This window comes from Zootoca vivipara, chromosome 2, assembly GCF_965207765.1.
Source record: "Zootoca vivipara chromosome 2, rZooViv2.hap1.1, whole genome shotgun sequence".
Classification (NCBI taxonomy): Eukaryota; Metazoa; Chordata; class Lepidosauria; order Squamata; family Lacertidae; genus Zootoca; species Zootoca vivipara.
This window is the reverse complement of record NC_142584.1, coordinates 11458637-11486536: the sequence shown is the minus strand read 5'-3', so window position 1 is coordinate 11486536 and position 27900 is coordinate 11458637. Positions and strand designations below refer to the sequence as shown.

General features: G+C 49.1%; 1 protein-coding gene across 1 annotated transcript; it reads right to left on the bottom strand.

Moving 5' to 3' along the window:
- Nucleotides 1–27900, bottom strand: MAP3K12 (mitogen-activated protein kinase kinase kinase 12). The gene is made up of 13 exons (XM_035100429.3): nt 27408–27900; nt 23292–23475; nt 21297–21488; nt 19769–19927; nt 17040–17198; nt 15700–15808; nt 14191–14300; nt 11758–11874; nt 9347–9484; nt 6118–6673; nt 4260–4330; nt 1993–2263; nt 1–224 (listed from the first exon to the last, which is right to left on the bottom strand). The coding sequence occupies exons 1-13, from the start codon at nt 27868–27870 to the stop codon at nt 126–128; spliced, it is 2628 nt and encodes an 875-aa protein (XP_034956320.3). The 5' UTR covers nt 27871–27900; the 3' UTR covers nt 1–125.

The following is a 27900-nucleotide window of genomic DNA, read 5'->3' as shown; positions in this document are numbered from 1 at the left end:
AGATTTATATAGAGCTTTTATAGATTATTTATATAAATATCTGGGGAGGTGGTCGTGGTGCAGGGAGGCAGAGGAAGGGCCAGGGGTCTGTACAACCTGGGGAAGGAAAAGCCAGACGGGTGCAATCACAAACTGGGCATGTCCTGAAGTCTCTGCATCTCCCCGCTGCCTGAATGGTCCAGTTCGGCACTGTCGCAGTCCGAATCCTCGTAGGCAGCAGCGTCCTGGAATGAGAGGGAGAGTGTGAGAAAACCGGGGTATGTGGAGATAGATCAAAAGGACCCTGCCTTTACCCAAGAATATAGTAATAATAATTTATTATTTATACCCAGCCCATCTGGCTGGGTTTCCCTAGCCACTCTGGGTGGCTACCAACAAAATACTAAAAACACGATAAAACATCAAGCATAAAAAACTTCCCTATACAGGGCTGCCTTCATATGTCTTCTAAAAGTCAGGTACAGTGGTACCTCGACTTACGAACAACTCGACAACCGAATTTTTCGACTTACGAATGGGGCTAATGGCCGCGTGCTTACAAATGTCTCGACATCCGAAAGGAAACCGCGGTGGTTTTAGATAGGGATTTTTCGACTTACGATTTTTAAGATAGGGTTGCTTCGACTTACGATTTTTTCCATTTCCAATGCATTCCTATGGGAAATCGCGTTTCCAATGGCGTTTTTCGACTTACGGATTTTTCGACCTACGAAGGTGCCTTCGGAACGGATTGAATTCGTAAGTCGAGGCACCACTGTACCTCTGGTTACGAACGCTTCTGGTTACGAACGCTTCAGGTTACGTGCCCCGGTAACCCAGAAGTAGCTGCTCCTGGTTGCGAACTTTGCCCCAGGATGCGAACGGAAAAACATGCCTCAGGATAAGAACGGTTCCAGCTTAAGAACTACCTCTGGAACGAATTAAGTTTGTAACCAGAGGTACCACTTTAGTAGTTTATTTCCTTAGCATCTGATGGGAGGGCGTTGCAATAGGGCGGGCGCCACTACCGAGAAGGCCCTCTGCCTGTAACTTCACTTCTCGCAGTGAGGGAACCGCCAGAAGGCCCTCGGAGCTGGACTTCAGTGTCCAGGCTTGGACGATGGGAATGGAGACGCTATGGGCTGAGGCCGTTTAGGGCTTGAAAGGTCAGCACCAACACTTTGAATTGTGCTTGGAAACTTACTGGGAGTCAATGTAGGTCTTTCAAGACCGGTGTTATATGGTCTCGGCGACCACTCCCAGTCACCAGTCTAGCTGCTACATTCACCTTTAAAGGTAGAGCGCATTGCAGCCGTCCAAGTGGGAGATAACTAGAGCATGCACCACTGGTAAGCGGGCAGGTAGGGTGAGACAGCTGCCCTGGACACAGAATTGACCTGCACCTCCATGGACAGCTGTGAGTCCAAAATGACTCCCAGGCTGCGCACCTGGTCCTTCAGGGGCACAGTCACCCCATTCAGGACCAGGGAATCCTCCACAGTACTTCTGTCTTCTCCGGATTCAACCTCAATCTGTTTGCCACCATCCATCCTCACACTGCCTCCAGGGACACAGGACCTTCAATGCCTTCACTGGTTCTGATTTAAAAGATGGTTTGGGAATTTTTCTCTGGTTTGGGATTTTTTCCCCAAAAAGGCAGCCCTCCTATGCAGCTTGAAATTTAATAATGTAAAAATAAAATAGTGATCCAATCCACTCACAATGCTGAATTCTGTCCACTTCCACATTTGCTGATGGTGCAGTCTTATGCACATTAACAACAGACCAGAAGCCACCAAAACCAGTACAGTAGGTGCAGGAACAGGCAATGGCCTCCAGGGCTGCAGGTAACCTATATTTTGGGCTTTCCTGCACCAGTAAAAGTGGCCCCCACAGCCTTCTCAAAGCTCCTGCATCGCCCAGGTTCACCACCAGGGGGAAACCCACTGGCAAAACAAAGTCCCGGCAGCTGAAATGGGTGCCAGCACCCTTCCATTCTCGCACTGCACCCACCTCTCCAGGGTTCTGCTCGGCACTGAGCTGGCGTTTGACAAGCTGGATGGCCGCCTCCTTTTCAGACAGCCCGTCCGACTGCCCCAGGATGTCGTCGTCCGAGCGCTCGGCATCCAGGCGTTCGTCTGTGTTGGTGCTGGCCACATCCGGTGTGCCGCCACTGTGGGATGCTGTGCCCTCGCTGGCAGTGCCCTCCTCGCCATCCCCATCGGAGAGGTTCTCGGAGCTGAAAGTGGAGAGCGACTGCCGCTTGTTCATAGCCTGAGGCCACCTGGGTCGGGCGAGAGAGAGAGAGAGAATATGAAACCCTCTGGCAACATGGCAAAGGGAGTGCTAGGCTAGCCAACTTCACTGGCCTCCAACTCCGCCACCGTGACCCACGGTTAGAGATGGGAGCCAGAGTCCCACAAAATCTGGAGGGTACCACATTGGCTGCATCCCTGAGCTATGGGATGGCTGCACCCAGGGAATGTGTGTCTGCATTAAGGAATGGTTTCCTGGTTGTCTAAGCCAGGCGTCCCCAAACTCGGCCCTCCAGTTGTTTTGGGACTACAATTCCCATCATCCCTGACCACTGGTCCTGTTAGCTAGGGATCGTGGGAGTTGTAGTCCCAAAACATCTGGAGGGCCGAGATTGGGGGTGCCTGGCCTAAGCAGTTTGCCTGTTGAACAGACTGCCTTGGAAGATGCAGGTCATCCGATTTTAAAATGGACTAATGAGTATGGGGACGCAGGTGGTGCTGTGGGTTAAACCACAGAGCCTAGAGCTTGCCGATCAGAAGGTCGGCGGTTCGAATCCCTGCGATGGGGCGAGCTCCCGTTGTTCAGTCCCAGTTCCTGCCAACCTAGCAGTTTGAAAGCACCTCAAAGGTGCGGGAAGGTAAACGGCGTTTCCGTGTGCTGCTCTGGTTCGCCAGAAGCGGCTTTGTCATGCTGGCCACATGACCTTGAAGCTGTACGCCGGCTCCCTCAGCCAATAAAGCGAAATGAGTGCCGCAACCCCAGAGTCTGTCACGACTGGACCTAATGGTCAGGGGTCCCTTTACCTTTACCTAATGAGTATTATACATAGGTAAAAGAGGATTTCCTCTACTGTATTCCAACTTTTTTGAGGAAAGGTTATAATCCTGTATAAAAGTCAGAGCAGAAATTGGTACAGTGGTACCTCGTGTTACGCACTTAATCTGTTCTGGAGGTCCGTTCATAACAGGAAACCGCTCGTAACATGTGGCACGCTTTTGCTAATGGCGCCTCCCACTGCTGCCATGCCGCTGGAGTGCGACTTCCGCTCGCAACCCAGGGCAAAGGTCGCAACAAGGGGCATCTACTTCCAGGTTAGCGGAGCGCATAACCCACAGCATTCATAAGGGGACAGTACATAACACGAGGTACCACTGTATTTGTTTCATGCAATGTGAAGGGAGAAGGGGTTTTGAAATGAAAATTGGAAGAGCTATTGTACTTGGGGCCACAACGAAGGGAGGAAATGAATCGATTTACAGTGGTACCTCAGTTTTCGAACGTAACCTGTTCTGGAGGACCGACTTCCGAAATGTTCAAAAAGCGAAGTATGAATTTCCGGAAGGAAAACTCAATACGGAAGCTGTGTGGCATGTTCGGTTTCCGAAAAGCGTTCAGAAACCGAAGCAGTTACTTCTGGGTTTTTGGCGTACGAAAGCCAAAACTTTCGACGTCCAAGACGTTTGAAAGCCAAGGTACCACTGTATTTCAGTCACTGACCAGAGTACCAGAGGGAGGAAAAAAGAAAGAACATATGGAGGTGGAAAGTCAGCTTTTGAATTTGTATTAATTTGTTTTTTAAAAAAGAGGAAGGAAGGTGCAGGCCACTGATCAAAGGTTTTTCAGCAGATGCTGAATGGCCACTTCACCTATCGAGAACCATTCTCTCCAGCAGGGAACAGGAACTCACAACTGGTGCACAATGGACAGATGATTTCAGCTGAGGGTTGGCCAAACTCAATCCCTTGGCTGGCTTGTTAGCTCGGTTACAGCATTGCGGGGGGTTGGACTAGACAGGGCCGGCTCTAGGGGTAGGCTGGGTGGAGCGGGGCACCAGGGCGCTGGGCTGGCAGGGGGCACCGGAGCGATCTTCGCACCACGGCGCCCGGGCGCCTGACATGCTTGAGACGGCCCTGGGACTAGATGACCCTTAGGGTCCCTTCCAACTCCACAACTTTATGATTCTAAGACTGGCTCCTGGGCCAGAGGTCTACCCCCATTTTGTGCTAACCCAGGCAAACACTCACCTTTGCCGGAGAGGGAGCTCAACTTCGCTGTCTACCTCGCCTTCCTCCTCCTCCGAGGAGACCCCACGCTTCTGAGCCGAGAAGGGGGCAAGGGCGGGGAGAGAAAAAGGAACTATGTTATGGCTAAAATGGGACTGGAGTAAAGAAAACCCACCAGCCTCCAAGATTCTTAAAAAATCAGATTCCACCATTTTCAGTGCTATTGGCTTTCGGGGCCGTGATCCAAACAGACATGCACGTGGCACTCAGAAACAGATTCTGAATAGCTGGCTGGCAGTGTTTCGAAGCTCTCGCCTGTGCTTCACATCCACAGCTCCAGCTGAGGCAGGGCAATCGCATGCACACAGCACCTACTTAAATGTGCAACTTCCCAGCCAAGTAGATAAAAGATGTGCAAAAGTCCACTATGGTGGCCATATGGCCCCATCTGGATGGAGATAGGCTGGACTGAGCAAACAACCTTGTTGCCCGAAATGAAGGGACATTTTTTTAAAAGGGGAAAAGCATCCCCTTCTGTTAGGATTTCATTCTCCTATTGCTTGGATCATGTGATCCTTATTTACAGTCCGCACTGCTGGAAGTGGGGGGGGGGGGACGTAAACCCTCAAAATAGCCTAACATTTTGTTTCTGCTCCAGTACACCCGCTTGCCTTAAACCAGAGATACGGACCCCTGTGGTCTTCCAGATTGTCACTGGACTCTTACCTCCCATCAACTCTGGCCACCCACTATGACGGCCGAGTCTGATGGGAGCCAAATGCATCATAAAAAGAGGGCAACCAATCTCTATAAAAATTTGTGCATGCCAATCTATAGACGAAGAAGCAAATTTGGACATACATTTCAGTGGAATAATATGTCAACGCTGTGGGGAAGAATGTGTGTGACCTGTGGGCCTGTCCAGGTACAGATCCTTGATGGGCAGCTTCAAGCCCCCTATTTGTAGGGTTCTTTATCATTAAGACAGACTTGGGATGGGGCAGCCCTTTCAAAAAGAGGAACCTGGAGAGCAGGACACCTGGCCACCCTACTTCTCCATTCAGTTCAGCCCAGCAACACCTGGACAGCCATTTGCACTTGGCATAAACAGCTTGGGTCTGGATAGTCTCAGGGTCTATCTTTTCCCATGTGAATTTCTGCAAGATTTGAGACCAGTATGTGCATCTTTCACAAGAAACAAGGCCTGCTTTGCGAGGGCTCCAGGACTCTGGATTTACCCTCCCCTGGGATGTTTCATTTGCCCTCTTCTTATATATTGTTTTGGAGGCAGGAAAATATATTTCTCTTTCACTGTGTCTTTGGAAACAGCCCTGTCTGCTGCTCTCCTCTCATACATGTTCAGAAACCAGGGGTTGTCAACCTGCTCCCTCCCGCCCACTAGGGGGCGTTTCAGGATTCTAGGTGGGCAGTAGGGGGTTCTATGGCACAATCTGAATCCTTCTTCCATCAAGCACTGGTGGGCGGTAAGGAAATTTTACCATCAAGAAAGATGCATTAGTGGGCGGTAGGTATAAAAAGGTTGACTACCCCTGAGAAAGATGAACGAAACAGAAGAGGGGGGGAGGGGAGAGAGAGAGAGAGAAGAAGAAGAGGAGGAAGAGGAGGAAGAGGAGGGAGGGAGGAAGGAAAAAGAAAAAAGGGAAGGGGGAGGAGAGAAGCAAGGAAAAGGAAGGAAGGAAGGGCACTAACTTGAATAAAATATTGGGGGGGGGAGGTAAGCCCCACCCTGCACAACTGATCACAAAATGCGGTGCATGCACACCATTTGAATGGAAATGCCCACCAATTTTGGGAGGGTCCTGGCCCCCTCACATATTTTATATGGAGGGAAGGAAGAGCTCCCCTTCCCCGGCCCTACCTGGCTCCGGGTGACGGCTGCCCGATACAACATGGCCGCTGGCGTGAGGTGCTGGGATTGCGGTGTGGCCGCTGCTCGGCTGCCCCTGCCCTGTTCCCGCTCGGCTTCCTCTCCCGGCTGGAGCCTGGCCTTCCCTGGTGGGCCCACGGCGCCTTGTCGTGAAGAGGGTGACTCGGGGCTGCTGGAGCAGGGGACGGAGGCCGTGTCTTCGCTGGGCGTCTCACTGCGGGGCTGCTCGGCCGGCGGGGATTCGGGGCCGGCCGCCCCCTTGCGTCCTTCGGCCCCCAGGGTGGTGGAGATGAGGTCGGGGCTGGAAGATGACATCTTGCGCAACAGGAGGTCGTGCTGGAGCCCCCTGAGGGCTGCACAGGGCTCTAGGCGCTTGGCTCCCCCCGGATCGGCCAGCTCCCCACAGCTGCCTCGGGTGCTGACCTTCCGGTAGCGCGACTTTGCCCGGCGGCTGCGCCCGGGGGATGGGGGCCCTTTCTGACACACGGGGATGGCGAGCTGGGGCAGGGTGGGGTCCATGATGACCTCCGTCTTCAGAATGTCAGGCCTGTGGAAGAGAACGAAAGTGACATGAACAACCACAGTTGTTTCAGTTTGGCCTTTTACAGTGGCGATGGGGAAGCTCCGCTTCGGGAGTTCAACCGCATGCTGGCCCTTCTTTGCATCTCCCTTGAACTCTGATAACGCTGCCTTGCCAGAATGGAGGATGGTGTCTGTGTGTCTGTGTGTAAGTGCATAATAACTTACCTCAAGGACCGCCTTTCCCCATATAAACTCACCTGCACCCTGAGATAATCATCTGAGGCCCTTTATTCTATGCCTCCTCCATGTGAGGTCCAGAGGGTGGCAACACGAGAACAGGGCCTTTTCTGCGGTGGCTCCCAGTTTGTGGAGTGCTCTCCCCAGGGTGGCTCACCTGGCACCTTCATTGCATATACAGTGGAACGTCGACTGTCGAACGTCTGTTGACGCATGTTTCGGCTTTCGAATACCGAAAACCCAGAAGGAACTGCTTCAGTTTTCAAAGAATTTTCTGAAGCCAAACATGCCACATGGCTTCTGTTCTGAGTTTCCCTATTATATTGAGGCTTCCCCTTTCAGTTTTCGGTTTTCAAACGTTTCGGAAGTCAAATGGTCTTCTGGAACGGATTACGTTCGAAAACTGAGGTTCTGCTGTATTTAGATACCAGGCAAAAACATTCCTCTTCAACCAGGCCTTTGGCTGATTAATATTCTAGGTAAAGGTAAAGGGACCCCTGACCATTAGGTCCAGTCGTGACCGACTCTGGGGTTGCGCGCTCATCTCGCATTATTGGCCGAGGGAGCCGGCGTACAGCTTCCAGGTCATGTGGCCAGCATGACAAAGCCGCTTCTGGTGAACCAGAGCAGCGCACAGAAACGCCGTTTACCTTCCCGCTGTAGCGGTTCCTATTTATCTACTTACATTTTGATGTGCTTTCGAACTGCTAGGTTGGCAGGAGCTGGGACCAAGCAACGGGAGCTCACCCCGTCACAGGGATTCGAACCGCTGACCTTCTGATCAGCAAGCCCTAGGCTCAGTGGTTTAACCACAGCGCAACCTGGGTCCCACCCGATTAATATTCTACAACCTTTTAAATGTGTCTGTGGGAAGGGGGGGGTATTGTTTTGCTGCTTTGTTTTACTTATTTTTATGTTTTTATTCTGTTTTATAACTCTGCAAACTGAAGGGTGGTCTATAATAAATAAATAAAATAAACTAGCCTGCTATACAAAGATTTGTTGCTCCAACCACTTTTGCTCCTGGCATTGCCCAACAATGACATGTGTTCCCCAGAAAGTTGCCTGGAAGGGAATGAGGCCTTTGGGGTGAAAAAATGTTCCCCACCCTTGTCAGCACCCACCCTGTCAGCACCCACTATTGGGTCTTGTTTCGTCATTCCCGGTTTGCTTTATTGATTTCCATCCTCTTTTACTGTCACTGATGTCATATTCCTCTAATTATTATTACTGATTTTATATGCTACCTTTCCTTTCTAGAAGATACCAAGACCATTGGCAAGCAGATAAAAAGCCAGCAACAAAGTAACAAATGGAAAACCGATTATAAAAATATAGCTACCCCTAATTAGAATACATAGTGAAACGGTTTCATCAAAACATCTGTAATGAAGACCTATAATAAACAAGCCCATGAACCAGCATAACAGTTAAAACAGTTAAAAGAACACTTAAAGCAGGAGGTGCAAGTCATGAGATCAGGGGAATGCTTGCTAAGCAGGTGTGTCTTCAAGAACCGGCGGAATGCCAATACTGATGGGACCTCTCACATTTCACATTTCCACAACAATGGTGCCACTAGAGAAAAAGCCTGCCAGGCCGATAGATAACAGGTTGTAGCAAAACAACCAGTTCCATTTGTTGAGCTTAATGCACTGAAGCCGTGCTTCCTGGTCACTGGAAATTATTTCCTGCCTTCATCTGAATTTTGAGATTCCACCAAATACTGACCAAAAAAATTGCTGTGCTTGTTTGGAAATCATAAGGGCTATAAACTTGGTTTTATTTTTGGCAAACAACAAAAAGCAAGGACTTTCAGGTTCCTAGATTCTTCACCAGATGCCAAACGTCACATTTCGAGATCTGTGTATTGCATGCAACTGACGTTGTAAAAAGCCCTTTGCACCAGGGCTTATTTTGAAGCCCTGCATTTTAGGAGGTTGTGTTGGAAAACATTAAATAGCTTTAAGTGTACCCTATGCAAACACAGGTATGTGTACAGATATGTAGATGAAGAGACAGATTCTGTGCACAGGAAAGCGAAATCTTGCACCCCGAAAAGCTGAATTCTGCAAGCTGAATAAATTATGCAAACTAAGCAAATTTGCCTAAATTTATTCTTCATTTTAAAAATACCATGCATGATGTACTGGCATGTGGAGGGAGCCAGTAGCTTTGCAACAGAAGCCACAACTACAGCAAACCTTATTCAGCTATTCCTCCATGTCCATGAGATTGGACATTGCCTACATAGTTTCCAGTGCATCTACGTAACGACGAGGGCTAGAAGCTTGATTGTTTTAGAGAAATAAAAGAAAGGAAGCTGAGATTCTTAGGAAGCTGAGTTGTGAACTGTACTCTACATCTGCTCTCCCACAAAATCATGCCACACAACACTGAAAGCGACAGACTCTCATCAATCCCTCTCTCCTTTGCAGGCCCTTTCCCGGCCACTCCTCACCTCTTGCTGTGCGGAGAGAGTTTCTGAGGCACGTTCCTCTTCTTGATCAGCTTTTCCACGGTGTTGCCATGCAGGAGGCTGCGTGAAGGATGGTGCTTAAAGAGCCCAGGGTACTTCTTCTCCAGGGCTTGCTCCCGCCTACGGATGGGGACGGAAAAAATAGAGAACGTATGAGGATGCACTACACAGACACCCAACCGCTGGGTGGCATGGATCCTTTGGGGGGCAGGAAGGCAAGCTACAAATATTGTAAATGGTTGTGCAATTAAAATACATGAACTACAGCAACCAACGATGCCCCAACTAAAGAAACATGCATACACATATCATATGTTACCCAAGTTTACAGGGAGGTTGTTACAGGGTTCCCTGGGACACAGGAAAATAGGAAGTTGCCTTGTACCCAGTCTGACCAATGGTCCATGTATCTCGGAATTGTCTACTGAGGATGAATCCTGACAAAATGGAAGTACTGTTTCTGGGGGATGGGGCAGGTGGGGGTGGAGGACACTGGTCCTGAATGGGGTAACTGTGCCCCTGAAGGACCAGGTGTGTAGCCTGGGAGTCAACTGCTGTCCATGGAGGCGGAGGTCAATTCTGTGTCCAGGGCAGCTGTCTTATCAGCTCCATCTGGTACGCAGGCTGAGACCCTACCTGCCCACAGACTGTCTCGCTACAGTGGTCCATGCTCTGGTTATCTCCCGCTTGGACTACAGCAATGCGCTCTACCTTTGAAGGTGACCCGGAAACTACAACTAATCCAGAATGCGGCAGCTAGACTGGTGACTGGGAGCGGCCACCGAGACCACATAACTTGAAAGACCTACATTGGCTCCCAGTACGTTTCCGAGCACAATTCAAAGTGTTGGTGCTGACCTTCAAAGCCCTAAACGGCCTCGGCCCAGTATACCCGAAGGAGCGTCTCCACCCCCATCGTTCTGCCCGGACACTGAAGTCCAGCACTGAGGGCCTTCTGGCAGTTCCCTCACTGCGAGAAGCAAAGCTACAGGGAACCAGGCAGAGGGCCTTCTCGGTAGTGGCACCCGCCCTGTGGAACGCCCTCCCATCAGAGGTCAGAGAGAGAAACAACTACCTGACATTTAGAAAATACCTAAAGGCAGCCCTGTTTAGGGAAGTTTTTAGTCTGTGATATTTTAATGTATTTTGATGTGTGTTGGAAGCCGCCCAGAGGGGCTGGGGAAACCCAACCAGATGGGTGGGGTATAAATAATATATTATTATAATTATTATTGTTGTTGTTATAGGGTTCCCTGGGACACAGGGAAATAGTGAGCTGCCTTGTACCCAGTCTGACCAATGGTCCATGTATCAGGACCATGTACAGTGTACCATGTACAGTGGTACCTCGGTTTATGAACACAATTGGTTCCGGAAGTCTGTTCATAAACTGAAGCGAACTTTCCCATTGAAAGTAATGGAAAGTGGATTAATCTGTTCCAGACAGTCCGCAGAGTACTTAAAGTGAAGCGTTCATAAACTGAAGCAAACTTTCCCATTGAAAATAATGGAAAGTGGATTAATCCGTTCCAGATGGGTCCGCGGAGTACTCAACCTGAAGCGTACTTAACCCGAAGCATAGGTGTAATTGGTTCTGAAAGTCTGTTCATAAACTGAAGCGTTGATAAACTGAAGCGAACTTTCCCATTGAAAGCAATGGAAAGTGAATTGATCCATTCCAGATGGGTTTGTAAACCGAAAATTCGTAAACCGAGGTGTTCGTAAACCGAAGTTCCACTGTATTGTCTACAATGACTGGCAGGGGCTCTCCAGTGTTTCAGACAGGGGTCTCTCCTGGTTCTACCTGGAAATGCCAGGAACTGAACCTGGGACACCTGAATGCAGGCTAGATGCTCTAGCCATTGAGCTATGGCCCTTCTCAACTGGGTTTGCCCTGGCTAGCACCTCATCCCTCTTCCTGTATAGCCTCAAATGATGCTGTGGGAATCATTGGGCTTATGGTGGGGGGGGGGGGGACCCGCCATGCTTCTCAGATCCACAGGTGGATAATGCTGCCTGCCCTCCTTCCTGGTCCAGCTTGCCACCTAGAGGTCAGGAGCAGCCAGAGGCACCAGGATCCTTCCCCAGGGCTGCAGCTCAGTGGAATAGTGCACCTGTTGTGTCCATAAGGTCCCTGGTTCAATCCCTGGCATCTCCAGGTAGGACTAGGGGAGAGATCTCTGTCGGGAAACCTGGAGAGAAAAATCGGCCCTGTAAAAAACCAGTTGCAACGTCTAGCACCCCTTGCAGTGGGATCCTCCAGATGTTTCTGGGGCTGCAGCTCCCGTCACCCACTGGGCCCTGCTGGCTGGGGCTGATGGGAGTTGGAGTCCAAGAGCACCCAGCAGGCCCCAGATTTCCCTGCCCTGGTTTTTGAGTTTCCGCCTTCTCACCGGAGCAGCTCCTTCTCCTTCAGCTCCAGCTGCAACATGAGGGAGTTGAGCTCCATGTACAGGTTGTTGGCTCGCTCCAGCTTGCGCTCGTAATGCTCCCGGATGTCCAAAGCGTGCCTGGGGAGAGAGAGAGGAAAGCCACTGTCAGGCGTCCTATATGAACAGGACTCGGGAGTCATTCTCCGAGCTCTGCTGCTTTTCAGAATTAGCAGCAGGGACCCAAATGGCGAGGGGCACTGTCTCACTAGTGCTGTCTGCTACGGGAATGGATATACATGTTAAGTATAATAGTTTAATTCACACAAAAATGGAAAATGTACAGTGGTGCCTTGCTTAACGAATGCCCTGCTTAACGAAATTTCAGCTTAACGAAAGGATTTTTCGAGCGGAGGTTGCATCGCTAGACGAATGCATTTTACGAAAAATTCGTCTAGCGAATCGCGGTTTCCCATAGGAATGCATTGAAATTCAATTAATGCGTTCCTATGGGCAAAAAAAATTCAATGCATTCCTATGGGATTCGCTAGACGAATTTTTCACTATAAGAAAAGACCCGTGGAACGAATTAATTTCGTCAAGCGAGGCACCACTGTATATGTATTAAAAAGGACCCCTGACAGTTAAGTCCAGTCATGTACGACTCTGGGGTTGCGGCGCTCATCTTGCTCTACTGGCCAAGGGAGCCGGCGTTTGTCCGCAGACAGTTTTTCCGGGTCATGTGGCCAGGATGACTAAGCCACTTCTGGCGAAACCAGAGCAGCGCACGGAAACGCCGTTTACCTTCCCACCGGAGCGGTCCCTATTTATCTACTTGCACTTTGACGTGCTTTCAAACTGCTAGGTGGGCAGGAGCTGGGACCGAGCAACGGGAGCTCACCCCGTTGTGGGGATTCGAACCGCCAACCTTCTGATCAGCAAGCACTAGGCTCAGTGGTTTAGACCACAGCGCCACCCGCATACAAGGAAGGTTTTAAATGGAAAATGGATAAATGTGTGTTGCTAAAACGAGGGGTTTTCCACAAGAGTTTTTCTAAAGGACTCTGAGCTCTTGCAGAGGTAATGATAAACCGTTCTCTGGTAGCTAACACGTGAGGGTTGTAACCTGGGATCATATGAGAGGTATTGGGCTGCAATCTCCAATTTGAAGGGAGTTGCTTCCATTCTTTGCCTCCCAAACTCAATGGAGTGAAGATGCAAAGCAGGTTGTCTCTCTGAATGCTACAGGGAGGACAATGCAAGCAAACAGCTCTCCTGAAGGGAGAGCAAATAGACTGGAGGCTGGAGACCAGGCTGGAGAGAGAGAGACCTTTGTTTATAGGTCAGTTTGGATCATTTCATATTTTGTAAGATGCTAAGCCTGTGCTGGGCAGCCTAAGATATTGTAAGGTTATTTTTGATGCTTTAATTCTATTTTGAAGAAAAGCCCTGCCAGAAAAAAATGTGAATAATATGGGCCTGGGCGATGTTTCATTTCCAAAGGAGTCAGTTTGTATGCTTCCAGTCACTTCAAACTGCTCAATATTTAATATCTGCTACAATACAGAATATTCGCCACACTATTTATAAGCACCTGCTCCTAACAGGGGCAGTTGGGGCTCGTCAATCTGGAAAGGTAGCTCATCTAGGAGACGGAAAACTCTGATCCTAAACCTCCACCACTTTGCAGGAGAAGAAAAGGCTAAGATGTAAACCCTACAAAAATCTGGAGCGGAGCCCTAAGACACTTGAATGGCGCCTTGTAAGCCTTTTTCCAGCAACTCCTGCAGCCCGGCTGGCGCCCAATGTTTTGTTCTGTTTTCCTTTGGACCACATCAGTGAGGCCCAGGCCCACCCCAGAGGTGCACTCCATTGTCTCTCGAGACAGGCAGATGCCACCGCCACCAAGCTCCTGACAACAGGGAGGGAACCTTTTCAACCGTATCATGTGACAGTTCAAGAAGGATACTGACAAGCTGGAACGTGTCCATGAGAGGGCAACCAAAATGGTCAAAGGCCTGGAAACGATGCCTTATGAGGAACGGCTTAGGGAGCTGGGTATGTTTAGCCTGGAGAAGAGAAGGTTAAGGGGTGATATGATAACCATGTTCAAATATATGAAAGGATGTCATATAGAGGAGGGAGAAAGGTTGTTTTCTGCTGCTCCAGAGAAGCGGACACGGAGCAATGGATTCAAACTACAAGAAAGAAGATTCCACCTAAACCTTAGGAGGAACTTCCTGACAGTAAGAGCTGTTCAGCAGTGGAATTTGCTGCCAAGGAGTGTGGTGGAGTCTCCTTCTTTGGAGGTCTTTAAGCGGAGGCTTGACAGCCATCTGTCAGGAAAGCTTTGATGGTGTTTCCTGCTTGGTAGGGGGTTGGACTGGATGGCCCTTGTGGTCTCTTCCAACTCTATGATTCTATGATTCATTCCTACTCCTATATCCATCACCTTACCTGAGTTCTTCTCGTCGCCGGTGGATCAGCTCCTCCTCCAAGCGATGCAGACATGTCCCCTCTGACTTGATCTTTTCAAAATGCAGCTTCACTTCCTCCCTCCATTCAGCCTGGGGGGGGGGGGGGAGAAGAGACATACATAAGTTTCTCTCCTGGATTCCGGACATACACAGCTGAAACTAATGGAAAACAAGAAGCAACACGGCTTTGGTCTTCTGGCAGAGTTCAAATGCCTGAACAAGGAAACACTGTACTGTGTCCATGGGCAGAAGAGAGGAACATACATACAAGCCCCACCCCGATGCCCCCCACATGCCACTGGTTTCATACGCATTGGCAAGAAGGGCTGCAATGCATTTGTGTTGGTGCCATGTCGATTGACAGTCCTAGAATGTATTGTTTGATGGTCTTGCTGCCTGGTCTACTGAAACTGAAAGACGATAATAGTGCCTCACCCGGTCTACTCTATGCAACCTTAATATATGATCTTCAAATATCTCAAGGGCTGCCGCCTGGAAGATGCAGCAAGCTTGTTTTCTGCTCTGGAGGGTAGGACTCGAACTAATGGCTTCAAGTTACAAGAAAGGCGCTTCCGACTAAACATCAGGAAGAACTTTCTGACAGTAAGAGCTGTTCGGCAGTGGAACGGTCTCCCTCAGGAGGTTGTGGACTCTCCTTGGGGTTTTTAAGCAGAGGCTGGATGGCTAAATGTCTTGCTCTGCTTTCCTTTGGACCACATCCTTTGGGGAGGTGTGTGTCTTGTAATCTGGGCATCCCAAGACCTCCGCACATATTTCCCAGGCTTGCGCCCCAAGAAGTAACTGGTGCTACTAATGCAGCAGTTTGACACACATTGCCTTCTGTAAGAAGCCCTGTGATCGTCGGATGAAAGGTGATGTAGACATTTAATAAATGAATGAATGAATGAATGAATAAACAACAACAACAACTTTCCAGGGCCTGCATGCTAAGGTAAATTTTACCTTGGTCCAGTAGGCTAGTTTCTACATGCACCTCTCTCTATCCCTTGTTCAGGCAAGCAAAGAGGCATTATCGAAGTTCATGGACTTGTTCCAGCCAAGCAAGGGCTCAAGGAGAGGGTGATGCAGGGCCAATAAGGACTGGGGCCTGGAGAGAGTCCCAACAACAGACAAAGAGGCCTCATTCGGCCCATGGGGCTGAGGTTCCCCCTCCCTGGCTAAGAGTGCCAGAGGAGGACCTGGCTTCCAGCCCAAATCCAGCCATGAAATTCAACGGGTGGCCTTGGGCCCATCACCCAAACCTACCCCTAACATATCTCACAAGGTAAGGACAAAATGGAGGGGAGAACCCTGTACACCATCATGAATCTACAGAGGAATAGCTACAGCAAATAAATAAAACAACACATAGGCTGGTGAGAAAGAGAGAGGAAAGCTCCGTATTAACCTCTACGAGGAAAATGGAGAGGAAGCGGCTGTGACCCCCAATGCGGGGCTGGAAGAAAGGCACTGGCCCAACAACACCCACCTGGGATTTGAAGTAGGTCTCTTGCGGTGTAGACAGCACATCGGCGGACGCAATGTCAAGATGGAGAAGGATCTGGCGGAAGGAGGGCCGGTTCCGAGGTTTGCTGTTCCTGGATGGAGAGAAACAGACGGATGGAGCTGGCGTGGATATGAGCTAATGGTGAGCCCCTGAGCACTCGGTTGTATTTGATGGCATCCAGGAAAGGGATGGGGAACTGGAGGTGGCATGCAATTGGTGCCCCTCCGTAGATGGAAGGCATCAGTCAGCAGAACCACTGCCCTGTGGAACGCCCTCCCATCAGATGTCAAAAAGGAAAACAGCTACCAGATTTTTAGAAGACATCTGAAGGCAGCCCTGTTTAGGGAGGCTTTTTAAGAAATTAGTGTATTTTAATGTTTCTGTTGGAAGCCGCCCAGAGTGGCTGGGGAAACCCAGTCAGATGGGCGGGGTATAAATAATAAATTATTATTATTATTATTATTATTATTATTATTATTATTATTATTATTTGCCCCGTATTTTGCTGCGGCTATTGCAAAGGGAGCCATTACCATGCTCATTTCTGGGTTCCCATCAGGGAATTTTGTGCAGCACAGGTTAATAGGTACATCTTTAAAATAAAAATAAAACGCCTCCAGTGATATTCTGATCGCTGCATATCTGAGGTAAATAAATATGGAGGAAGATTCTCCCCCAATCCCCCCCCCCATGGCCAGATGTGGTTCTTCTTGTGTGAAGTGTGTGCCACACAGTTCTCGCAGTGGGACGGAAATGTTTCCACATGACACACTGGCAAGCACTTGACAACACAACACAGGATAATAAAAATTTATTATTTATACCCCGCCCATCTGGCCGGGTTTCCCCAGCCACTCTGGGTGGCTCCCAAACAGAATATTAAAAACACAGTAAAACATCCAACGTTAAAAACGTCCGCAAACAGGGCTGCCTTCAGATGTCTTCTAAGAGTCTGGTAGTTGTTTATTTCCTTGACATCTGGTGGGAGGGTGTTCCACAGGACGGGTGCCACTACCGAGAAGGCCCTCCGCCTGGTTCCCTGTAACCTTACTTCTCGCAGGGAGGGAAATGCCAGAAGGCCCTCGGAGCTGGACCTCAGTGTCCAAGCACGATCCTCCACAAACGGGATCCTGCAGAACACAATGCCACGCAAGTGCCTTCTGTTTCCCTGCCAGTGAGTCTCCAAAAATGACTTGGCAGCGTATAATATTCAGTGATTCGGGTGGGGAGGGTCACACATCCAGGTTCCAGGTTCTCACTCCTGATGCAGAGAGAGGCGTTTGGGCTTGCTTCCCCCCCCAAAAAAAATCTCATGGACTTACCAGCACTGTCTTAGCAGGATCTTGAAACCGTCAGGGCAGCTGGTGGGCACAGGAAGATGGAGGCTGTTGCTGCCTACCCCCCAGATGATGGCTGAGGAATCCACATCCTTGTAAGGGATCTCTCCCGTCAGCAACTCCCAGAGGACGACTCCAAAGGACCTATGGTGGGGAAATTAAATCTCAGGGCCCACCTGGCATGTAGCAACTGACTGCATTCTGCTCCCGTTTCCACAAAACTCTGCAGCAGTTTCCCATCTCTTTCTTTTTTTATATAATCTATTTTTATTAATTTTCCAATTAAAACACAATTATATCACATCCATTATTTCAAATTATACAAATACATATTAATTAAACTGAATGTTATGCCAAATCATAAAATTTTTTTGAGTTCCCATGCTTCAGAATTTGGGGATTCCTAACAACTGTCCACACTGCCGTCTTTATTCTAATGTCCAAATCGTCACTCAAAGTCCGTAATAATCCCGACCTTTGCCCTACAGTCACTCAGATGTTTTATTCTTTCATTCAATTTTTTCCACAGCTACTGAGATAAGCATCAAATGAGATTTCACATATATTCGTTCTCCTGTGTGAATTTTAATCAGTCCGGCCTCCCCATAAATCAGTTTCCCATCTCTTTCATTTCTTACAGCAGGCTTGTCCAACTTCCAAGAGACTGTGATCTACTCCCACTATATAAAAACAACTGGCGGTGATCTACCCACTGGATTGACCAAAGTTGTTGAGCTTCTTTTAGAAAGTCAAAGTTGTTGAACTTTTTTTTGGGGGGGGAATCTAAGTTGTTGAGGGGTAGGTGGTGGGTGGGAGGAGTCTGTCTACCTGTTGCCGTCCCAGGATAGAGAATGTAGAAAACCCTCACACCTTCCTCTGCATTCCTCCCTCTTCCAGTCTAATTTTGTGTGGTAAAATCATCTAGCATTTTAATTCTGCTCTTCCGCAATAAGTGACCCAAAATAAATAGACAAGTTAATATGTGAATTAACCGAGAAATGGTATTTCCCCGTGATTTCATGTGGTGAGGCTTTCTTCCAATGGCCCCTGAAAAGGGTGAGGTGCGGTATTTTGACCAAACCAGGTAGATTATTCCCCCCCCCCAGCAGTTGTTATACCCCCTGGCTGCTTGAGAGGGAGAGGCCAGACAGCAAGACCCCTTCCATAAGCCTTGCTGGTCAGGTCTGTCTGCCATTCAGCTCTCCTCCCCTCACACAAATGCCTCAGGCAGTAGTCGACTCTACTGATTTCCCCACTTGCATTCCCTTCTGTATCTCATCTGTTAAATTGCAGGCCGTTGTTGTTGTTGTTGTTGTTTAAGTGCCTGGTTTTTCTGCCTAGCAGAAAAAGGTGTTATATAAATGTCAGTCAGTCAATCAATCAATCAATCAATCAATGTTTGGGTTCTTCTTCTTTTTAAATGCCTATGTTTATTAGTTGCTATAGCAAAATAACATAAAGACAATTCCTGCCTGGACTGATGCCATCTAAATATGGCAGCCATGTGGAGCAGGAAGTGTTCAGCACAGATTGCCAATTTCTGGACTATGTGCAATATAGATGCATACTGTATCTTTGTGAAGGAGGATGATAGAATATGAAAATTCAAGGGTGTCTTTGCCCATATGGAACATGAACACATACGCAGGATGCACACAGATCTGAAGTCTCAGCTCTGTATCACAAATTATCTGGACTTTTGGTTGATGGGGACATGGATTAGCTCAAGCCAGAGCACATGGCTCCCTCAACCCCGTCCATGTTTATATCTTCACAACAAGCCTGTGAGATAGGTTAGGCTGAGAGGTAGTGAGTGGCCCAACAAGCTTGATGGATGAGGGAGGATTTGGACCTGGATCTCTCCTGGTCCTGTTGCAGAGGGCTGGAGACTGCTGAGCAGTATCTCCATTTCCATGATGGCTGTCTTCACATTTCTCTCTCTCTCTCTCTCTCTCTCTCTCTCTCTCTCTCTCTCTCTCTCTCTCTGTGTGTGTGTGTGTGTGTGTGTGTGTGTGTGTGGCATCTAGATCTAGGGAAGTAATAGTACCACTGTATTCTGCTCTGGTCAGACCTCACCTGGAGTACTGTGTCCAGTTCTGGGCACCACAGTTCAAGAAGGATACTGACAAGCTGGAACGTGTCCAGAAGAGGGCAACCAAAATGGTCAAAGGCCTGGAAACGATGCCTTATGAGGAACGGCTTAGGGAGCTGGGTATGTTTAGCCTGGAGAAGAGAAGGTTAAGGGGTGATATGATAGCCATGTTCAAATATATGAAAGGATGTCATATGGAGGAGGGAGAAAGATTGTTTTCTGCTGCTCCAGAGAAGCGGACACGGAGCAATGGATTCAAACTTCAAGAAAGAAGATTCCACCTAAACATTAGGAAGAACTTCCTGACAGTAAGAGTTGTTCGGCAGTGGAATTTGCTACCAAGGAGTGTGGTGGAGTCTCCTTCTTTGGAGGTCTTTAAGCAGAGGCTTGACAGCCATATGTCAAGAACGCTTTGATGGTGTTTCCTGCTTGGCACGGGGTTGGACTGGATGGCCCTTGTGGTCTCTTCCAACTCTATGATTCTATGATTCTGTGTGTGTGTGTGTGTGTGTGTGTGTGTGTGTGTGTGTGTGTGTGTGTGTACGCGCTCTTGTGGCCTACCAAGCCCTGATCCCTCCCTCTTCCCCCCCCTACCCACTTCTGAGCAGGCTGTTCTCCTCACCAGATGTCAACCTTCTCAGAGACAGGCTCATTCCGAATGACTTCTGGGGCCATCCAGGCCACCGTTCCGGCAAAGGACATCTTGGTGCTCTTGTCGCTGAGCTCTTTGGAAGTGCCGAAGTCAGAGATCTTCACCACATCATCGTAAGTGATCAACATGCTATTGGGTGGTGGGGTGGGGGTGGGGAAAGGAGAGCAGAGAAGAAGCATGAGGCACTGCAATGTTGATCTTCCCACCGTGCGCATGACCAAGGGAAATAAAAAAAGAGAAGTCATGCTCTCATCAGTCAGCAGGGGGAGCACAGCAAGAGGATAACTTCCTTTCTAATGGAGGGAGAAGCGCTCTGGTTTTAGACTGCTCCACCGCATGGGGCTGGACTAGATGGCCCCCGAGGTCCCTTCCAACTCTACAATTCAATGATTCTATGTTCTAACAAAGAATCTGGATTACCTTGCTAGTAATTTGGCAGGGAGGCAGAATACATACTGCCCCTTGTGACCATGACATGTTGAAATTCCTAGTCCTATGGCCACTTTAAAAGCAGTGCTGATTCTAAACCAGAGGGAAGTCCTGACCCGGTACCCTAATCCCATCTTGTGATCACTAGGGCTGGGCGATATATTGCTATATCAACCCAAACTGGTTTGAAGTTCATGTCATGATATTGGTTCCATAGTTTTTGACCTGGCAATATATCACAAATCATGATGTTTTTTGTGCATACTATGCAAAAATCGCGCTGTGGGAAAAACCATGAAGCCAGTCATTGCCTCTACCTAGATGGCTCAGTCAGACTGTCCTTCACTCTTATTTCAGACATTGTGATATATTGATATTGATATACAGTGGTACCTTGACTTACGAACGACTCGACAACCAATTTTTCCGACTTACGAGTGGGGCAAATGTCCGCACGCTTACGAATTTCCCGACATCCGAATGGAAACCGCGGCGGTTTTAGATAGGGTTTTTTCGACTTACGAATTTTTAGATGGAGATGCTTCGACTTATGAATTTTCCCATTTCCAATGCATTCCTATGGAAAAACGCGTTTCCAATGGCGCTTTTCGACTTACGAATTTTTTGACCTACGAAGGTGCCTTCGGAACGGATTAAATTTGTAAGTCGAGGCACCACTGTATCACGATGTTGAAAATCAGATATCGCCCAGCCCTCCTGTTCACTTCTACATAGTTTCATCCTTATTTCAGACATTGTGATATATCTGTTGTAAGCCGCCCAGAGTGGCTGGGGAAACCCAGCCAGATGGGCGGGGTATAAATAATAAATTATTATTATTATTATCTGTATATCACGATGTTTAGTTGATGACACATTGCGATGCCCAAAACCTCTCTCTCCCTCTCTTTCTTGGCAATCACTTGTGGCCGAGTAAGATGGTCTTCCATGAACACAGTCTTAGTGGTGTGTCTGTATAACCAGATATCACCCAGCCCTAGTGCTCACTGTCCCCCGGTAACTCCCAGCCACACCTCCCCACTGTAAGTCTGCCCCCTCCCCTTCTTACTTGGGTGACTTGAGATCACGGTGGATGATCTTATGCAGGTGCAGATAATTCATGCCGCCAGCAATGCCCATGGACCAGTCGACCAGCAGCGAGGGGGTGACCTTGCGCCCGGCACGCAGCACTTCATACAGCTGACCCTGGGCACAGAACTCCATGATGATGCAGTAGCAGGGGGCCTGGGTGCAAACACCCCTAAGAGGAAGGAAGAAGCGCAGGGCATGTTAGAGGCCAGCAGGAACACTCAGCATAACACGGAGCAGTGATACAGAACTCTGTAAGCTTTATCACAGGACTGGGGCATTGCTTCCGGTCCAAGGGCCGTATTTCATTGTGTGCAACCTCTTGGGGGGCCACAGGACAGTGGTGGGTGGGGCCAGAAGCAAAAGAAGGAGTGGCCGAAGGCAAAAGCGGGTGGGCCAACAGGTGCAACTCTTACCTTCCTATGGCAGACAGAGTCTCCTTCATTGGAGATTTTAAAGCAGAGTTTGGATGGCCACCTATCAGCTATCGAGCTGTGAGTCCTGCATTGCTTGGATTGTACTAGATTACCCTTACTGTTCCTTCCAACTACAATTCTATGATATTCCCGCCATGCAGAATTCAAAGAGTGGCCCTAAAACCCTAAACAGCCTCCGCCCAGTATACCTGAAGGAGCGTCTCCACCCCCATCGTTCAGCCTGATTACCGAGGTCCAGCCCCGAGGGCCTTCTGGCGGTTCTCTCACTGCGAGAAGTTACAGGGAACCAGGCAGAAGGCCTTCTCGGTGGTGGCGCCAGCCCTGAGGAACGCCCTCCCATCAGATGTCAAGAAAATAAACAACTCTCTGACTTTTAGAAGACGTCTGAAAGCAGCCCTGTTTAGGGAAGTTTTTAATGTTTGATGTTTTAGAGTGTTTGTAATATTCTGTTGGAAGCCGCTAAAAGTGGCTGGGGAGGCCTGGCTAGATGGGTGGGGAACCAACAACAACAGCAACAACAACAACAACAAACTAAGTCTTACTCAGAGAAGACTTACTGAAATCAAGGGACCTAACATATTCTGTCCTCCTTTTAAGGGTTTTCTTTTTATATATTGTTGTGTTTGATCATCATCGTCATCAAACCTTTTATTGGCATCACATACAAACACCCAAAACAAATCAATACAGAATTACCACTTCCCCAGTGGCACAACCCCTTCATGGATCAATGCCTTGTCGTGGCGAAGGGGCTTGAATAACTCAGAGAAGCTATGAGCTATGCCATGCAGGGCCACCCAAGATGGACAGGTCATAGTGGAGAGTTTTGACTAAACGTGATCCACCTGGAGAAGGAACTGGCAAGCCACTCCAGTATCCCTGCCAAGAAAACTCCATGGACAAAGACAACAGGCATATAAAAGTTATGACGCTGGAAGATGAGCCCCTCAGGACCAAACTGCGGGAGGCAGTGCAAGACAGGAGTGCCTGGCGTGCTATGGTCCATGGGGTCACGAAGAGTCGGACACGACTAAACGACTAAACAACAACAACAGTGGCACAAAACATTTGCTAAAAGAAAGGAGGCAGAGCAGCCTATCGCCACATCTCTAGGTCTCCAGGGAGATGTTTTGTTTGATATTGTACGACAGGGCAGTAACAAACACTTTTATAAACACTCTTTATATAAATTCTCTGGTGGGCACCAAGTTGTAGAAGGCTGAACCAAGCACACAAACAGTTAGCTATATGCTCTCATGGGAAAGATGGCTTGGGCCCAGCGCAGGTGGACAACCCAGCAGGAGGAGGGTCTATTGCAGGCATCCCCAAACTTCGGCCCTCCAGATGTTTTGGACTACAATTCCCATCATCCCTGACCACTGGTCCTGTTAGCTAGGGATCATGGGAGTTGTAGGCCAAAACATCTGGAGGGCCGCAGTTTGGGGATGCCTGGTCTATTGCTTGGGCACTGTCCTACTGGAAGCCGGCAGGTCCCCCCCCCACATGGCGCCCCCCCATCACCCAGACCCCACACTCACTTGAAGGTGATGATGTTGGGGTGCTTCAGTTTCCGCAGGTGCTTGATGTCCGTCTCCTTGAGGTCTCGCACCTTCTTGACGGCCACCTCCTCCCCATGGAAGCGTCCCAGGAATACAGCGCCTTGGGCCCCACTGCCCACCCACTGCAGGTCCATGATCTCCTCGAAGGGCACCTCCCAGGGGTCTGCATTTGGGAGGGAGAGAAGGTGGCTGTCGACAACCGTTCAAGGGAAGGAGAGGGAGGAGGAGGAAGGCAGACTCTCGACCGGGATGGAAGCGAGTCACTCCTTCCGCCAAGATCACAGGGCTTGAGGGAGACATAACCCTCATGTAGGAATCGCAAAAAAAACAAGCGTGTATTAGAAGGCCAAACGGAAACATGGCAGGGATTCAGAATTCTGAGAATCTCAGCTCTTGGTTAAAAAATAATAATACTCAAACCAAGTTTCTATCCCTCATGGCAGTGAAGGTAGCTTGAAAGTGTGAGGCCAATTTGTAGGGAAATTGCAGAAGCTCTCTCTCTCTCTCTCTCTCACCCAGAATGTGGCAGCTAGACTGGTGACTGGGAGCCGAGTCCACATAACACCGGTCCTGAAGACCTGAAAGACCTACATTTGCTCCCAGTACGTTTCCGAGCACAATTCAAAGTGTTGGTGCTGACCTTTAAAGCCCTAAACGGCCTCGGTCCAGTATACCTGAAGGAGCGTCTCCACCCCCATCGTTCTGCCCGGACACTGAGGTCCAGCGCCGAGGGTCTTCTGGCGGTTCCCTCGCTACGAGAAGCCAAGTTACAGGGAACCAGGCAGAGGGCCTTCTCGGTAGTGGCACCCACCCTGTGGAATGCCCTCCCACCAGAGGTCAAAGAGAACAACAATTACCAGACCTTTAGAAGGCATCTCAAGGCAGCCCTGTTTAGGGAAGCTTTTAATGTTTGATTTCTGCATTTTAATGTTTTGCTGGAAGCCTCCCAGAGTGGCTGGGGGAACCCGGCCAGATGGGCGGGGGATAAATAATAAATAATAATAATAATAATAATAATAATTCTCTCTGTGTGTGTGTGTGTGTGTGTGAGAGAGAGAGAGAGAGAGGGAGGGAGGGAGGGATTTCCAGGGCTGAGGGGAAGGGCAGAAGGTCCCAGGTTCAACCCTTGCTATCCCCAAGTAGGGCTGGGAATGTCTCCTCCCTGAAACCATGGAGAGCTACTGCCAGTCAGTGTTGACAATACTGAGCTAGAAGGACCAACAGTCTGGCTCTGTAGAGGAGGTTCGTATGTCCCTGTGACGAAGCACTGCCTGCTCCAATACATTTTGGCACCTGAGTACAACCACAAAATGGTGCCCGCCTTCCCTGCCAAGGAACAGTTCCCTACATCAGAGGAACAAAGGGGGAATGAATATCTACATGGGGATCTGCTGCCCCTGTGGATCCTGCCCCCTGAGGTGGTCACCTCCCCTTGCCTCATGGGCCAATGCTCCTCACAGTTCTTTGCTTCTCCACAGGCAGTTGGCCCCTGCCCACATCATGGGGCCATAAACGTGGGACTTGATTCTACATTTTGAGCCTGAAAATTGTCCTGACCCATCCACGTGTTTTCAGAGGAGGAGGAAGTACAGTGGTACCTTGGTTCTCGAACTTAATCTGTCCCGTGAGTCCGTTCAACTCCCGCAACCATTCAAAAATCAAGTTGTGGCTTCCGATTGGCTGCAGGAGCTTCCTGCACTCAAGCAGAAGCCGCGTCGGGCATTTGGCTTCCGAAAAATGTTCACAATCCAGAACACTTACTTCTGGGTTTGCGGCGTTTGGGAGCCGATTTGTTCGGGAGCCAAGCCGTTTGAGTACCAAGGTACCACTGTAGGTAAGAAGCATTCAGTTGTAACAGCTGGAAATACCTGTCCTATTTGTTTCAGAAGACCACAGGTGAGAGAAAATGGGCTGATGACCCCTTGTGTATTAACACACACACACACACACCAGCATCGTAATGATGGTCCACATTCACTTGGATGGTGTGAGGTCATCAACACCCACCCCATTTGCTACTTATTAGTCCTTAGGGTTGCCAGCTCACAAAGCTGCAAGGCCACAACTAGCAGACTCTAGAGCAGGGGTAGTCAATGGGAGAGAGGCATCATCAGAAAACTGAGAGGCAAGGAAAGGTAAGCCTTTGCTTGGGGAATTCTGTAAGGGGCCCCCCATACGCCTCTTCTGTCTATAAGCTGCATGGCAGTACTTTCCCCAGATGTAGGGGTGTAGCTCAGCAGTAGATCATCTCATCTGCATGCAAAAGGTCCCAGGTTTAAACCCCAGCACAGGGGTCCCCAAACTAAGGCCCGGGGGCCAGATGCAGCCCAATCGCCTTCTAAATCTGGCCCAGGAAGCAGCATGTTTTTACATGAGTAGAATGTGTCCTTTTATTTAAAATGCAATTTATTTATTAAAAATCTCTGGGTTATTTGTGGGACATAGGAATTCATTCAAATATATATTCATTCAAAATATAGTCTGGCCCCTTACAAGGTCTGAGGGACAGTAGACCAGCCCCCTGCTGAAAATTTTTGCTGACCCCTGCCCCAGCATCTTCAGGAAGGATTGAGAGGGAATCCAGTCTGAAAAAACTAGCGAGCATCTGCCAGGCATTGCACGCCTGAGCTACATGGACCAATGACCTGACTCTGTATAAGACAGCTTCCTATTTATGGAGGCACATTACTACCAATGAGTGACATCAGCAGCCATTAATCCAATCCTGTTCCTCACCTTACATCTATTTGCACAGTAAGCAATCAACGCACCTCACTGTAAGGAAAGGGTTAAGCTTCCCTGCTTAACAAGCCTGGAGTATAGAGAATGAATTCGAGCAAACGACACCTACCACAATTACTGCCTAGGACGGAAAAATCTCCCCGCGGGATTTGTAACAAAACCCATCTTGGCAGGTGCACATACTCAATCTATATTACAATGGTTAGGCACACGCTGCTAGAGGATGTTCCTTCTCCCTGCAGTTCTTTGTATTTGCAGGTTAACTGGAGCAGCTCACGTTAAATAAGCAGTTATTTAACTGAAGGCTTCAGTGGTCGAAAACAGCACTTTGACTTGGGCCCAGAAGCAAACTGGCAAATAGCGCAGATCTTTTCAGGAGAGAATTATGCAATACAATCCCTCTGGCTAGAAAACATTAAGAGTCTAATGGCTGCGTTCTGGATCAGCTGCCGTTTCAAAGGCAATCCCAGGTAGAGCGCATTGCAGCAATCCCTGACCACTGAATGTGTCCCCAGGATGGAGACTGATTCTCCCAAGGATGCACTTTGCATCTCAAGGATATAACCAGTTAAGCTGGTCGGAGCCACGCCTGGGCACAGATGCCACCCGAGAGGTTGGCGTTGCCGTGTTTGTCTGGGCAGTAATGAGCCAGAAAGATCACAGGGCAAATGAATGGCCTCTGGCCATTCCCTGCTGCCACCACATCCGACTTAGGGCACTTCCAGATTGCCAGTAATTTGTGGGACAAATTCAAGCACACGCCCTACTTTAGGTTTCCACCTTTAAAGTGCATTATTAAACGGTTGTGTCACTCTGGAGCTACAAATCTGCTTTTCGAAATCAAACCAAAAAATCCCAAACTTTTTGCAGCTTGGAAAGTGGAGAAGGGATGCACGGAAAAGTGTGGGGTGACCTAACAGGAAGATTTGCGAACACCCCACAAGAAAATTAGGATGAATGCTCATTGTTGTATTAACCAGCCCACAAACAAATTGGAACGAAAGTGCAATAAAGGCCAGATATAATCTAACCACCGCGTAAACTTTGTGCAAGCAAATCAGGATGAATGCTCAATAAACAGGACCATCTGGGGGAGCTATTAGCTTCACATCTCAGGATAGAACAAACCCGAGATGCTGGAAAGTGGCTTACCTACTGCTTTTTGATTGCTTACTTATTGCTGTAAGTCACTTTGAATTGCGTAAGTAAATAAAAAGCAGCATGTTTAAATAATAATAAAAAATAGGTGATCAAATGCAGGACTTTTTGCACACAGAGGACGTACTCTGCCCCCTTCCATTGTTGTCCCTATCGCACTAAGATTCCTTTAATGCCCCACCACTGTCTCCTCACCTTCCTGCTGCTGTTTGTGTTCGGTGGAATAGGCCTTGCCGATCATGGTCCAGACTGGCTTGAGGCAACCAAACAGGCCTTCCAGGAAGCCACTCCCCGCGTGGCAGTGGATCCGGACTTGGTCGGCATGGTAACGGGTAGGCCGCACCTCGGGGTTCCCGGCGCCGGCCCCTGCGCCGGCCCCGCCTCCCCCGCCAGCTTCATTCTCGTGGAGCTGCAGGACACTGTTGGCAAACTGGTCGTGCCCCTCCTCGCTGGGGCTGGGGCTGTGCCCGCTGCCGCCGCCTCCACCCCCGTCGATGGGCAGCACATCCCTCAGGACACACTGGGTGGGCGTCAGGTCCTTCTCAGGGGTGCAGTCCGAGGCGTCGGGGTCCAGCTTGCGGAGGGAGCTCTCCGTTAAGATAGTGTTGAAACTGCCAAAGGATGGTGAAGGTGTGCGGGTCTCGTGGAGGCACGCCATGGCGGTGTCTAGCTTGAGGTGACGTCCAGC